At 36.1% G+C, this 14,508-nt stretch overlaps 1 protein-coding gene across 11 annotated transcripts in view; it reads right to left on the bottom strand.

Annotated features, from left to right (window-relative positions):
• The window catches only part of LOC108287484 (neurexin-3-beta), a 584,298-nt gene that overhangs the window by 47,754 nt on the left and 522,036 nt on the right, over window positions 1-14,508 (bottom strand). For 6 of the 11 annotated variants that reach the window (XM_017505915.2, XM_017505920.2, XM_017505922.2 and 3 more), the window contains one exon: window positions 8,988-9,075. In XM_017505915.2, the coding sequence (XP_017361404.1) occupies window positions 8,988-9,075 (88 nt within the window). The remainder of the gene's footprint in view (window positions 1-8,987; window positions 9,076-14,508) is intronic. The other 5 variants (XM_017505916.2, XM_017505921.2, XM_017505924.2 and 2 more) reach the window with 1 other exon arrangement.

Genomic DNA, 14,508 nt, shown 5'->3' with positions numbered 1-14,508 from the left:
CAGATGCCTTGCTGAACACATTTATATTTTAATACGTAAACATAAATGAATTTTATAATAAGACATTTGCAGATTTCTATAAAATTCCTCACCAAATCAGCAACAGGCACAGCTCTACACAGCAGAAGTGATGCCCCCTCACTAGTAATTCCTGAAAAAAATCTTCAGTCAATCTGCTCCTGAAGAAAAGTTTCTGTGTAGAAGACTGATAATTTATGAAAAAAACTCTGGAAATTAGCTTTTACATGAAGTCCCTTTAACAGTAAGCTCATTTAATCATACAAAAAAAAAATCAACAAGGGTTTCTTATTTTCGTTGATCAGATTGCTGTTTGAGTATAATTATCAGTACTTTCCCACTGTAAATTTTTCCTCCTTAAGTCAGGTAAAAAGCATAAATTATGACTTCCAGATGCAAACCAGCTATCAGCCTTACAATGCGACTGAAAGTTTGTTTTGCTTCTTTGTGAAGTTCCCTAGGGGTAAGGTTAAAAGTACAGACAATAGGAGAGTGAGAAATAAGGGCAGAGGATTTCAAACCACATGTTACAAACAGAGAACAGAATCACAGAACAACATCACGACAGTGGACCAAGACAAGATGGCAAGACCGATGCAACAAACAAGAGACACATGCTTGACTGCTGTGCCAGGAAGAGAAAACACAAGAACAAAACTGTACAGAGATGCTGCGAGAGCAGCGGCCATGACCCAGTGGAAATAATAATCAAACGAGGACCCATGAAATTATAACTAAAGAGGAATGTTATCCCCACAGCTCATACACTGGACTTGCTGGGTTAGCCTGGATGTGTCACTTGGATGAAACACAAGATGGTGTCATGCACTTGTGATGGAGGCCATGGTTAGTTCATTAGCTACAAAACTGTCACTGCATGCCACACAATGATCCTGGGCTTGTACAGACAGAAATAAAAGATACAACAAATATTCTATATCTGCAATAAAATTCTTTTTATGCCATCTGAAATTTGTGGAGAGGGCTGTGTTTGTTTCTCTGTTAGTTGTTTCTATATGTATTTCTGATTTTTTTCTGGCTCTTCTTTTATCTTTTCAGTTAATTACATTGTCATAAAGGGGAAAGTAAAGGCAAGGGGTCCATGCAGATATGGGGGAAAATAAAAAGGAAAGAAAAGGAAATTAGAAGGAAAAAATATGCAGATATAGGAGGAGGAAGGGGAAAACACAGTATTTCATTCTTTTGTACACAACTTTCTTGGATTTCATTGGGGTTTGTTTTGTTTTGAGATAAATACTGGAGGGATATGCTGAAAAGGGAGGAATTCGAGATTAGGATGGCAAGAAAAGATTTTTTTGCCTTGTTTGATTTGTATATCTATGTATCTCTCAGTATTTGAAAATAATGATTATAATTACTCATAAAAATATAGCAATGAGTTAAAAAATAGCCATAATGACCAAAATACTAAATATGAATCAAAACAAAATAAATTCAACCACCAAAAATTCATGCGGCACAAGATGAGGTGAAACAACAAAATGTTCTTCAAATATATACAAGGTATATATCTATTTATATATATACACACAGGAATGTGCATATACGGATAGATATATCTGTATAATTTTTTCTCTCCACCCCTCCCAAGGATAACTGAATTATGGAGTCACCATTACAATCATGACAAATAAATCCTAAAGAAAATTCAACATGCGTTGTTTGCCAAGTTAAAACAGTATCATGCACGTCTATGTTGATTGATGCTGGTTAAGAATGATGGCATGAATTTCTGTGTAAACACATGACTGATGGTAGGGGCTGTTAATCTCTGCTTACATTAGTCTAATATCACTTATACTGTGTCTACATATACATGGAGTGACAGGCACTCTTATTTGCATATATGTCTATCATATATGTACACACAGTACATATACTTGGGGCTTGTGGAAAAAACATGTAGAATAAGAAGAATAAAATAAATCCCATAAAACTCCTCTTTTAAAACCCCATCCCTCTTTATTTATTTTGGGGGACTTGCTTAATGATGTCATTAAGCTCACTCCTTATCTACCACTTGCATTGGCATTTGGAATCAGGGAGTTCTTGTGAGTTCAGACTGCAATTCTCTCTTCAACATACCCATCCTTTAGCCTATTACCTAAAAGGGTTGTGACCCTTGACCATACTGTAAATGTGAAGTCCTCAAAAGGGTGTTGCTTGCTTTCTTTACTGAGCTGTACTAATTCTTTAGTCATAATAAATGAGAAATTCTGTTACCAAACTAAAACACAGAAGAAGGCTCCTTGGGGTTAGTTGAATCTGTCAGTGATTGGTATCATCTTGTGTGATTTTTTTTTTTCCCCTTGCTTATCCTTGATAAGGTATGCTGTTCACTGACTTGGAGTACGCCAACATTCGCAGAGTGCTGATGATGTCATGGGCATTTCCATTCACTGTCCTCATTGTTCCTTCCCTTCCTTTTCTTCCCTTTTATTCCTATATCTGCCTTTCTTAAAAAGCTGAACTTCTGGAAGCAATATTTCTAAAACAAAATATTTTTGTTTTCCCATAGTTACCTAACATTGTTACATATATATGAGATTTATCAAACGTTTAGATAGAAGTATATACACTCATACGTTGAGTTTAGGGATTCTTCTGCCCCGTTCTCCAACCTACCAAAAAATCTTGGGTAATGGAGTTGAACAGATTTTTTTTTTCATTTTTATTACATGTACTTGTTATGAAATCCGTAAGTCAATCCATGGGCCACATATATTACACGCACCATTCCTGAGCCTAAAATGCAATAGCTAATTAGTAGATCTTTCCTATTCTTATATTTTCTTATTCTAATTTTCAAAGCATTTCACCATTAAGGATTTAAAGTTACTGCAATGGCTTAAAAATTAACTTGAGATGGAGTTGTTATAAAAAAGTGATATAATTGAGTGGGTTAATAAAGACAAAAACTGTATCATTAATCTGGAACATTATGCTCCCATGAACATACTCTATTAACTTGTAGATAAATAAAGGCAGTTGAAAATGGATATGATTTAGCCTAGACCTAAGTATGTGAATAACTATTTGCTCTTGTGTGCATTAGACATGTATTATAACTCAAATTTTAAAATGACTGATGTCCACAGCCAATAATAGTGAATTAAGTTATTTTCCATTGATGTACAGTTCTCTTCCCAAAGCTAAAACACTTGTCTTAGATTATTTCTATTATCCCTTTGGTCAAAGTGTTTAAGTGGATCTGAGCCTTTTACCAGAATTGATAGCATTTACATATCTATTGAATTTACAGATCAGTCATACTCCAATATTCCTATGGCATTTTACTTAGATATTTATTTTTCTACTAGATTCTGAATAGCCATTGACTAATGAAATTTTAAAATGATTCTATTTGCTAATGAGTTTTTGTATAGAAAAATATTTCTAAAATGAATAGTTAAATAAAATTGGCTTATTTATAACAAAAACAAACAGGTTAAAAACTTCAAACTTGATGAAGACACTAATGACGGAATGTATTTCTATAAATAAGATTTCAAACATATGTAAGGGCAACAATCAGCACATTTTCTCGTTATCTATAAATTCTGGTAAAACCTATTTCTCTTTATCCTTCATTAGAAAATTATTATCTGTTCACATTTCAGCTGCATGCATATTCTACCATGTTCCATCAAACAAAAACTCAAATGATTTGGTAAGCTTTTAGTAACTCAGTGCCAGATTTCCAGATGATACTTTCCTGAGGCATCGCAAACTGATAAAGATTAAGAATCCAGTTTCACCTGGTAAATACTAGACATGCTCTTGGTGTTATGCTAAATTTAAATTTCAGTCAGTTTGGGTTGTATATTATTAGTAGGGCTACAAAGAGGAACTCGGTAGAAGTAACACCAAATGCAAATGTGAATACTGTAGGTTTGAGGAGTAAAAATATACGTGAGAACCACTCTGAGCATAGCAATTATTTTGTGATCTCATATTACTGCCATTAGTTTAAACATCTTCAATCCAGCCATTATGAAAGCTGTTTAGCAGTCTTATTGACGGATGAATGTGTTTCATCTTCACTTCCTTTTACTGTCTTCCCTCTGGTGGAAGTGCTGTCCCTTGAGATTTGATCAAAGGACATTTAAGAAAAGTAAAGGCAGAAAACTAGCTAATTGACAAACTGAAAAATGTACCCCTGGATAATGACTGGATGAATCAATTTGGTTAAGGATGGCCATGCCCATTTATCCAGTATAAAGGTATAAAATTTCCCCCCTCTTTTCTGTGGCCTCCTGCCCCCAAGACTTTTAGAATCTTGAAACTATAAATATGTAAAATACGGGAAGTTGATCATTTCTAATTATATGAGAGCTAATCTAAGAATACATTTGTTTTTACTATTCTATTTCCAAAGATGGGAATTCTAGGGATTGCAGCAGGGGTAAGAGAGAAGAAACAGAAAGTGAATTTTATTATTTTCTTTGAATTTCAGAATTCATTCCCACATTTTAGATTACAAATGTGAATTTACTAATGATCTTAATTGCTATTTGGCTTCATAATCTCAGGAGGGTATCCCATTTTCCTGGTGGTTATTTGAATGCTCTCCAGCTCATCTATTTTTCTTGTTCGATTCAAAGAGATAAAAAGGACAATGAAATATGAGTTTACTGCACTATTTAAGATCAATAGAAGTGCAGTTGAAAAGGAAACAGTTTATATGCAAAGAACGAATATAAAATATTAAATAGATACTGATTTCTTTTGTGAGGAACACAACATTTATAAATCAAGAGTTAAAACTCTGACCCTCACCTTTAGATAGCTATTCAGATACACTTATGAATATTTTCATCTGATGCAGATGGTTTTATTGTAACTTTATTGTTTAAAGCTTCAATTCTGGGTTCTTGAAGCAAATATTCAGAAAATGACTGTATCTGTGACTTATAAAATAATCTACTTCCCGGAAAAAGGTAGGGATAGGAAAAAGCAGAGAATAATTTTGTTTTAAAAAACAAAAGGTTTTGGCCATGAACAATGGCTCATGCCTATAATCTCAGCACTTTGGGAGACTGAAATTTGAGGCCAGCCTGGGCAACATGACGAAACCCCATCTTTACCAAAAATAGAAAAATTAGCCAGTCTTATCACCCAGTCTCAAAATACATAAAAATTTTAAAATTGATTTTTTTAAAAAAGTAGGCTTTATTAGGTCAGCCTTTATGATATGAAATCATAAATTTTAAATGATTCAACAGGTTTCATTTTAGCTCTTCAAGGGGAAATGAAGTTAGAAATATAAAGTTCTCTATTTCAAACTAATGTACTCAACAAATCCTAACTGAACTTTTACTTCATGCCTTGTTCTCATGATTTGGAAATTACTTTTACTCATCTACATATTTATCAGCAAAAATATACAGTGAAAATTTGACTTCCATTGGATTTGCAAGGTTTCTAGACTCCTATTGACCAAACTCCAAAAATATTTAAGTTGTTCCTAAATATTATAAGATTAAGCTGCACCAAACCATGGTGACCCTTAAGCACAAAAGTAAGTTCTGAGAATGAAAGGTGATTGCTTACAAAAACCCAGCAGTTTAAAAATCCAATTTGATTTAGAGAAAAAAATATATTATTTCATTTAAAATTTGATGCCCACGTGAAAATAAAAATTGTTGAATTATAGCATATGCTAAACTGCCCAAATTTATGAAACGTGAGAGCTTCAAATGGATGTAAATTAATCGGGAAGTAACCTGTAGAAGTTAAATGCCTCATAAACGGAGACAGCTAAAAAATAATAAGCGTGCTAGCAATGTGAAAGAAGATAAAGTAGTAAGTATGACAGAACACGGCCAAGGAAGTTAGCCAAATTTAGTGTAGTTCTATCAAGCAGAAGGCCTGGAATAGTATTTTAGAAAGGGAGGCAGTGAATTAGGCTGTTCAAACCCAGAATTTTAATCTTAGCCATGACGTGGAATTGCAAGATTGGCAATTTATGTCAAAGTTATGTAAAAATCACCATTATTTCTTGCTGCATGGGCAGTATATCCCTTCTCTTTAGGCAGTGCAAATCTTGCCCAAGAAACTGGTTTCCAATTTTAATCTGTATTGTTTTTGGAGAACATGCAGGCTGAGGACATACTTATGTGATGAAAAACAGGGCTTGATAGCTCTAAGCAGGTAATCCCCATTGGTGCAAATCAGGTCCTCTGGGCAAAAGTCTTCACTCTCTGCATTGCTAGGAATATCTACCTACTTCTTGTATTAAATATACCTCTGACATATTTCCCTCTATATCCAAATCACTCACCAGGAATACTTTAGGGAGTAAATAAAATTAGAAAAATGCAACGCTCATTCTTCAAATGTGATGAGTTGAATAATCACAGGTGGAGGAAATCAGTATCCGTCTACTAGAGCTACATGTTAGCTCTTTCAGGGTAGAGGTTCTGTCACTTACTTCATCTCCTCTCATGGTCCCTTATAGAACACAACAGACTGTTTTAAAAACTGTATCTCCCCTCCTGCCAAATGTTATTCAAGGAATGCTGCTGTTGAATTTCTGTCCCCTGCTTTTCAATCAGAAAATTCCTGTGTGGCTTCTAGGAAACAAATGAATTTAGTTTGGGGCCATTCAGGTTTAGGCGTGTTCAAGTCTCATACCAAATAGCAATATATACCTATAACCTGGGGAGCTATAGATAGAGCTTGAGAATCTGAAGCTGAGATCTGGAAAGGCCCCATTGCCTTATGATGAAGGTTGCTATGGAGATGACTTTCTGAGGCAGGGTGAATAGTTGAGGAAAGATGGTGATATTTCAGAATGACCAAGCCTCAGTTTTTATAAGCCTTAAAATCTACAGATTTGATAAACATTGCTGCATATAGAGATACCTCTGCTAAGAAAGGAAGAAAAACATTTTGAAGGTCAAGGCAAGAGGGTTTCGTGAGGCCTGGAATTCAAGACTAGTCTGAGCAACATGGTGAGACTTCTACCTCTACAAAAAAATAAAACAAATTAGCTGGCATGGTGGTGCATGTAGTCCTAGCTACTTGGGAAGCTCAGGCAGGAGGATCACTTTAGCCTAGGAGTTTGAGGCTGCAGCAAGCTATGAACATGTGATCATACTCCAGCCTAGGTGACAGAGTGATATATTATCTAAAAAAAAAAATATGGATAAATATAATTAAAGCCTAGGTATCTTAAACTGTTTGCCACAAAATAAGCTAATTTAATCTATGTGTTGTGGACTGTGTCATATTAATACATGAACCCTTAATATATAGCACATGCTTAACATACACAGTTGACTCAAAAATATTTGCTGAATTATGCTAGGAGTTAGACAGCAAAATTATTCTATCCTCTGACAGCTTATTTTTAATAGGAAGGATTCAAATCTAGAGATATATTGTATCCTGCCTGAGTGCTCAGAAATATTTATTGAATGAATGAATGAATGAATGAATGAAAACTTGGCACCTGAGTTCTGGTTAAGTTTGGATGTATCTGCCCTTTTAGGGTTAAAACCTCACATAGCACATACAGATTATTATTACCGAATAATCTGAAAATTATTCAACCAGGTCACATTTGCTTTCCCTCCACACAGCTAAGCTCCCAGTGGAACAGATGACACTGCAGAATGGAAGGCCCAATCTTATTAATGATATGTCCCTGTGTCATGCTAAGGGTGTGAACCCACAGAACTTCCTGGATCCAAAGCCACTTGCAAGAAACCAAAGCAGTCAGGCTTCAACAAATTTGAAATCTTGTAAATCATTTAGGGGTAAGAAATGGCAGGTTTTTATTTTTATTAGATTATTTTTTTCATGAAGCTTACATTTTCTAGAAGTAGCAAAAGAGAATTTTTAATGACTCTCCTTTTCTTAAAAGGAAAAAAAAATGGAAAACAACCCAAAAATTCAACTAGAAAGTTTTATATTTATTTTGGTCTTTGCAGAAATAAGATCCTAGCCCAACTCCAACTTTTAATTCTAGTAAACATACACAGAAATTCGATGATATCTGTTCTCTATTATATACATATAAATGTTTAAATTATAGTAAGTCTCAAAACAGATGACTGGGAAAAGTTGATAGGAAATAATTGGGGACCGCAATTGCCTGCTGGACATTATCTCATATATAGCTCACTACAAAGAAAAACCATAAAACATCAAAATGTATCTGGGTCCAAATGGGGAACACACTGAAGCTTCTGATTGCTAAAGTCTTCTCAACTTCAGCACAGTAGATACATTTTGAAGCATCACAGCTGTTAACATGGCATGGTACAGTACTAATTTTGTGCTTACTATGTTGTTGCACAACTTCTGTAGACACACAGTTAACAAAATTAGTATAAAGATAATACCATGTTAACTGCGGTTGAAATCCCATGGAATATATAAATACATATGTATGTATATGTGTGTATATATATATATATATATATATATATATATATATATTTAGTTCACTTAGCTCAGAACAATTAGTTTTAAGTGATATTTACCAATCTTTATGTCTCCACTTACCAATCTCTAAGCTCCTCCATGAGTTCATCCTTTTTTGATGTCATTCCAACATACATTTCCTCACGTTCCCACCCTCTGTTAATTTCATATTTCAAATTTCATTATTTCAAACCAATAATGCCACTGGCTGCTACACATTTGCTGCTCCAGTGGTAAATCTGGGCATCTGTTTGCCCAGTGTTAAGTCATATAACATGATTTTTTTGTTAGCTATCAAGAGACTGACTTAAAATTTTTCTAGGATCTTATTGCTCCTTCCATGGAATTTGATGCTTTCATTGATAGAATATTTATATATGTATGCTTATACATATATAGATATAAAAATATACACACATTAACACACTATAATCTCTATATAAAACACATGTATAATCACATATATGTATGTATTGTTTTTTGCAAAAGAAAAAAGCAAGCAAAACAAGACTGACCTGACCTACCTGTACTCGGCTCACATTCAACGAAATCTTCATCATCACTTGAACATTCAGCAGATGAAACAAGATCATCTGATGTTGGCTGTTCATGTCAAAGAGAAAATAATGGGGTAGGGGAAGAGAGGAGAGAGAGAGAGAGAGAGATAAGGAAACTAATGAACAAAGACATCAAAGATTTATCACTATCTCCCATCATTATGATCATTTTTTCTAAAGAGGGCATGCTATAGGATGGAGAATTTTTAATTTCTGTGTGGCTGTGAATGACTCTGGGTCTAGACCGTCTGGGGGGTCTTCCATGGAGCTGAGTGACCCAAGGTGGTTCCAGGAGACTGAAGCCTAATCCATCCTCATAAATGACATTCTGCAGCCTTACTTCATTCTGATTTTAATTTTAGTTTTAAGAACGAGGACAGGAGAAGGGTTGTTGTAAAGGATGAGCAATGCAAGAGTGCAAAGCAACACAGACATACACTGCGGCTTTGAGAGAGTTCCCATCCTTACGGTGTGTCATCTCAAGTGTATGCAGTGGTAGTTGTGCATCTCCAGGCTGGCACAATTAATGAATGCTATGGAATGCATTCTCTTCAGGAACAGCATAATGGCTTTTATCATTAGCAAGAATTCCTTTATGTAATTGCTGCAGCAGCTGAATTGGTAATGTGGACCAGCAGCATGATACCACACAATAGCCCCTGCATATAGGTAAGGTTGTTTGTGAAGAAAGCAAAAACATTTCTGACTGCAGTAATAGTACTTCAACTTGAGGCACCTTTTAAATTCTGAGACTCACAGAAATTCCCCAATGCCAGGGAATCTATTACAAGGAATATAGGAGACTGAGTATTGGCTGTGAGTAGAGCCCTCCATACCTAGATGAGATGACTGCTTTCTGTATTTGGTAAATATTGCATGCACAGTAAATATTGTTGAATGAATGAATCTAAAGATCTTATGCAAAAACCAAACTTTTGGCCCACTGTGTGCATAAGAGGACTCAATATATTATACTTCAATAATGCTCGTTTATTTCTCCTTCTTGATGTTACTAATATTTACTGACTTGCCAATCTTCCAGTTCCCAAAAAGTCTGGATCCAAATTCAAAAGAAAGTTGTAATAAACCACTTCCCTTCTATTGAGCAATGACTACAAGGCAGATGCTGTGCTAGATATATATATATACTTTTTAGTTATAGTTATTAATTAGACACAATCCTCACAACAATCTTTTGGGAGAGGGATGACTATTATATGATTAATTATAATTACAGTTAGACAGTTTAAGTGAATTGCTGAAAGACCGACAGCTAGTAAAACACATACTGGGGATTTGAACAAATACATCTTAGTCAAATTCTGTGTTTGTGGCTTGCAATAGGCTTATTCATACCTGGTCTTACATGACATTATGGACAGAATTACGTCCCCTCAAAATTCATATGTTGATGTCCTATTCCACAGCCCCTCAGAATGTGACTGTATTTGGATCCAGAGCCTTAAAGAGGTAATTAGGTCAAAATGAAGTCATTAGAATGGGCCCCAATCCAATATGACTTGTGTCCCTCAAAAAAGTGGAGATTTGGACACAGACATACACAGTTAGAGTCAAAAGGACATATAAAGACACTAGAAGATAGTCATCTACAAGCCAAGGAGAGAGTTCCCAGAAGACACTAATTCTACTGACACCTTGGTTCCAGGCTTCTAGACCCCAGAATTTCAAGGAAATAAATGTCTATTGCTTAAGCCATCTAGTCAGGGATATTTTGTGATGACAGCCCTTATACTCAGGATTTCCAGAAAACATCCTTTTTTAAATAGACGTCCTAGGTATAGGATTACTAGACACAGCAAAGAACTGGAAAGGCCGCATTAGATAATTCATTGATTTAATTAACAGTGGCAGAGAAGTGCCTTAAACAACAATATTGATCTTTATTCTACCTCTGAAAGGGTGACACTTCAAGCCTTGCTCCTCCTCAAGGTTAGCAGAAAAACTAATTTTTAGTTTTTAAATTTTACTTAAGTTCCAGGATACGTGCAGAATGCGCAGGTTGGTTACATAGGTAAGCGGGTGCCATAGTGGTTTGCTGCACCTATCCACCCATCACCTAGGTATTAAGCCCCACATGCATTAGCTACTTACCTGATGCTTTCCCTCCCCACACCAAGAAAAAGAATTTTTAAACATATTTAAAAAAACAAAACCCTAAAACATTACTGAATTGTTTCTTTCAGTTCCAGCAACTGAAACTGATAGTTACATCCTAGGGCACTGTTATTTGTGTTAGAGACATGGTAAGTATTTTCTTTCCGAGAGGGAGCCCTATAAGAATAGCTCCACTTCTAGTTACTTAGGGAAAGGAGCTGCTAAGTGGGAAAAGAGTTAACTCTTCAAACAAAGAAGGCAATTATAAGAGGAAAACAGTATTCTGGAAGAACCACAATCATTGTTCGATAGTTTTAAAGCATACATTCTCTATGGGGGCAATGTCTCCCACCAAGAGCAGAAAAAGTTGGTTTGGGCTGGGGAGAATCTTAAATATTACGGTAGTTTGTGACCCTCCAAAAGGCCACAGTTACATAAATGAATAGATAGTATATCTTTGGAACTGAAATTTTGTGGGAAAAGGGCAATTGAGGGGAAAGTTGTCTGAAAAACTCCTTAGGGTGGTGGTAATAAAGAGGTTGAGAATACATTGCTAAAGTGTGTTCAACTGGAAATTGTTAATGAGTTGACTGTAAGGGCCTTGCAGAATGGCCCTGTAGGACTTTGATTCCTAGTGTTGAGTGAAAGCTGGTGAGTTAATGAAAATCTAATGAGCTCCTTTCAAGTACTGAAGGCCTGGCAGTAACGTTTTAAAAAGGCCAGTGAACAAATGTATAAAAGCAATGCATAACTTCAGTAGAAACCAAAACACACATTAACATGTTACTATTAGTCGAATCTTTAACTCAAAGGAGACATCTTTATTTGCATGTGCCAAAGGAAAGGATGTAATTTTTTTTCCTTCAGAAAAGGGAGTAGACTCTGAGGTTGAAAGCATGCTTACTGTCTTCCTCTCTGCTTCCTTGGCTTCCCCTCATACTACAAAGTTTCTCTCCCCTGTGGTTAGGTGACACTACCCGCAGCCCTACTCTCCCACCCCTTCTTCACCTCCAATTCCATCCCAAGAATGGGCCCCTAATCCCCACTGCAGAGCCCACACATCATCCTTCACGTTCTGACCCCCTTATTCCACCTTTAACCCTCCCTGTGCTCCACTTTCCAAAGATTTCTTTTCTGCTGATCTATAGAAATACAGTGTTCTTCCAAGGCAACAGAACCACATTTACCAGTAGCTCCTAGCAATGGTGCCCACACTCAGAGGAGTTTAAATGAGAAATGGTCCATCAGTGTGTGCTAAGAATGGCCTTGCTCTAGACATAGTGCAATTGAATCCCAAATCCTCCACTTAAATTCAGAAAATGACCTAGGATATGTGAGTGTGTGCGCGCATGCGCGCACGCCTGTGAACTTACTTACTTCACAAAGTAAATCAGTTAACATCAGCCTCTTAGTCAATCAAAGTAATTTCAAGCCACTCTTAATTTAAGTAGATTTGTTATCTGCCTATGTGCTCTATTTGTTATGATTTATCCCACATTAGAAATGTTCGTTGTTGCTGACAATTCATTACTTCCATTTTATGGTACACACATTATTTCTAGTTGCACCTGCCATGCGGAGTGATAGAGAAAAATGTATTCATAAAGAGCTTAAAAACCCATTCAAAGATGACCTGTTTTTAGTGGCTGCGGATCTAGACAATTGGTGTGGGTCTTACATGAATTCGGTTCCTTCCTTTCTGTCTCTGAGACCTCCTCATTACCATTTAAAGGTACAGCCAACTGAAACTCCCAAAGCAATTACAGACATCTCAATCCCTCTTTGCCAGATGCAGTAACCAGTGTTTTCCTAGAGAAGCCGGCATGCAACATTGGCCACACCTGCCACAGAACACTGTGTAGTTTAGAAAGACTTGCTCTGCTGGAGGCCTTAATTAGCAAAAATGCTTAGATTTAAGAATGCTACACTTACACTTTTTTTCTACTTCTGTCCGTAACATCCAGAAAATCCAAACATTACAAACCAAGGCTTTTGGATGATATGAGTAGCTTAAGATCATATCCTAAATGAATGGTAACTGGATTCAAAGATACTTTCAGAAAACCCAGGGCTTGCTTTTAGCAGAGTTTTTAAAATTTTCTTATTTTATTATTTTTTTTTTAGTCTTTGTCCTTTTTCAGATGTAAGCAAATGCAGGATCTGATGCTGAACCTTGAAAGAAAAGGCATACTTCTTTGATTGCTTTTTGTGGCTGGTAAAACAGATTTCATGTTGCAGATATACACAGTCTCAGAATAGAATTGCTATGAGTAGAACAAAACTGTGGACCTGTCTTTTAATAAAATGCAGTAGCCTTAGGCTGCATGCATGTGTGTTTTCCCATAATCGCAACCGTTTTCCATAATTTCTTTTAATTAATTAGAAAAAAGAGTGGTTAATATGCCTGCAAAGAAACAGATATCTGGACTATCTAGAATCATGCCTACTAATAACATTTACCACTTATTAAACACTGGCTACATTTAGGCTTTGTGCTTAGCAGTTAATTAACATTAATTTAGTACTCACAATAACCAAGGGTATAAACACTTGTAGAGACTTCTGTTATTTTTAACTGCCCACCATCCATGCACCTTCAGGAAGCAGTATTGCTTTACGAAACTCTTCTATTCACTGGGAATGTTTATCAAGGTGCCTTCAGTGTCATCTTCACATTTTTCCCCTCACAGTGATTGTCTAAAGCTCTCATTCCTCCCAATGGCTACCCATAAAGTGTTGACATATGATAGTACCCCTATGTCAAATACCAATATTCTCTATAATTATTCAAGGAAGAATTTTTTTTTAAAAAAGTCTATGACCACCCACAAACCAAATAATTTTGACAGTGGCTGGGCTGCTAGATTTACCTGTCAGTGGGATATATCATCAAGGTGCTTCTTTCTTTCATTCATGGCTTTAATGAATCTTTTTCAAACACCTATGTGTCAAGCTGTGTAACAGTTAAGAGGGATCAAGTTATAGATAAGACATAGTTACTCTGTTCTGGGAATTCAGTCTCTGATGAGACAGCCAAGTAAACAGGCAAACTTGATACAGTAAACAGAATGCTCTGACATGAGGAAGCGTTAAGGTACAAAGGGAAGAAATAGCCAGAAAGTGGAGGTCATGTGGGAAATGAACCCTCAGGGACAGGCAGTGATGAGATGGGAAGGAAGTGAGGACTGTGGGCTGGAGAAGGGCGTTTCCAGTGAAATGGTATTTGCAAAAGCTTAGAGGTCTAAAACACCGTTTATTTGTACACCCACAATGAGTTCAGGGTGACTAGAGGGAAGAGAATGGACTACAATGACAGTGTGACCACTACTTGACCTATGTTCTTGTAAACTTAGATAATGAGCAT

This window comes from Cebus imitator, unplaced genomic scaffold (assembly GCF_001604975.1).
Source record: "Cebus imitator isolate Cc_AM_T3 unplaced genomic scaffold, Cebus_imitator-1.0 Scaffold345, whole genome shotgun sequence".
NCBI classification, from domain to species: domain Eukaryota; kingdom Metazoa; phylum Chordata; class Mammalia; order Primates; family Cebidae; genus Cebus; species Cebus imitator.
This window is presented reverse-complemented; position numbering and strand designations above follow the sequence as displayed.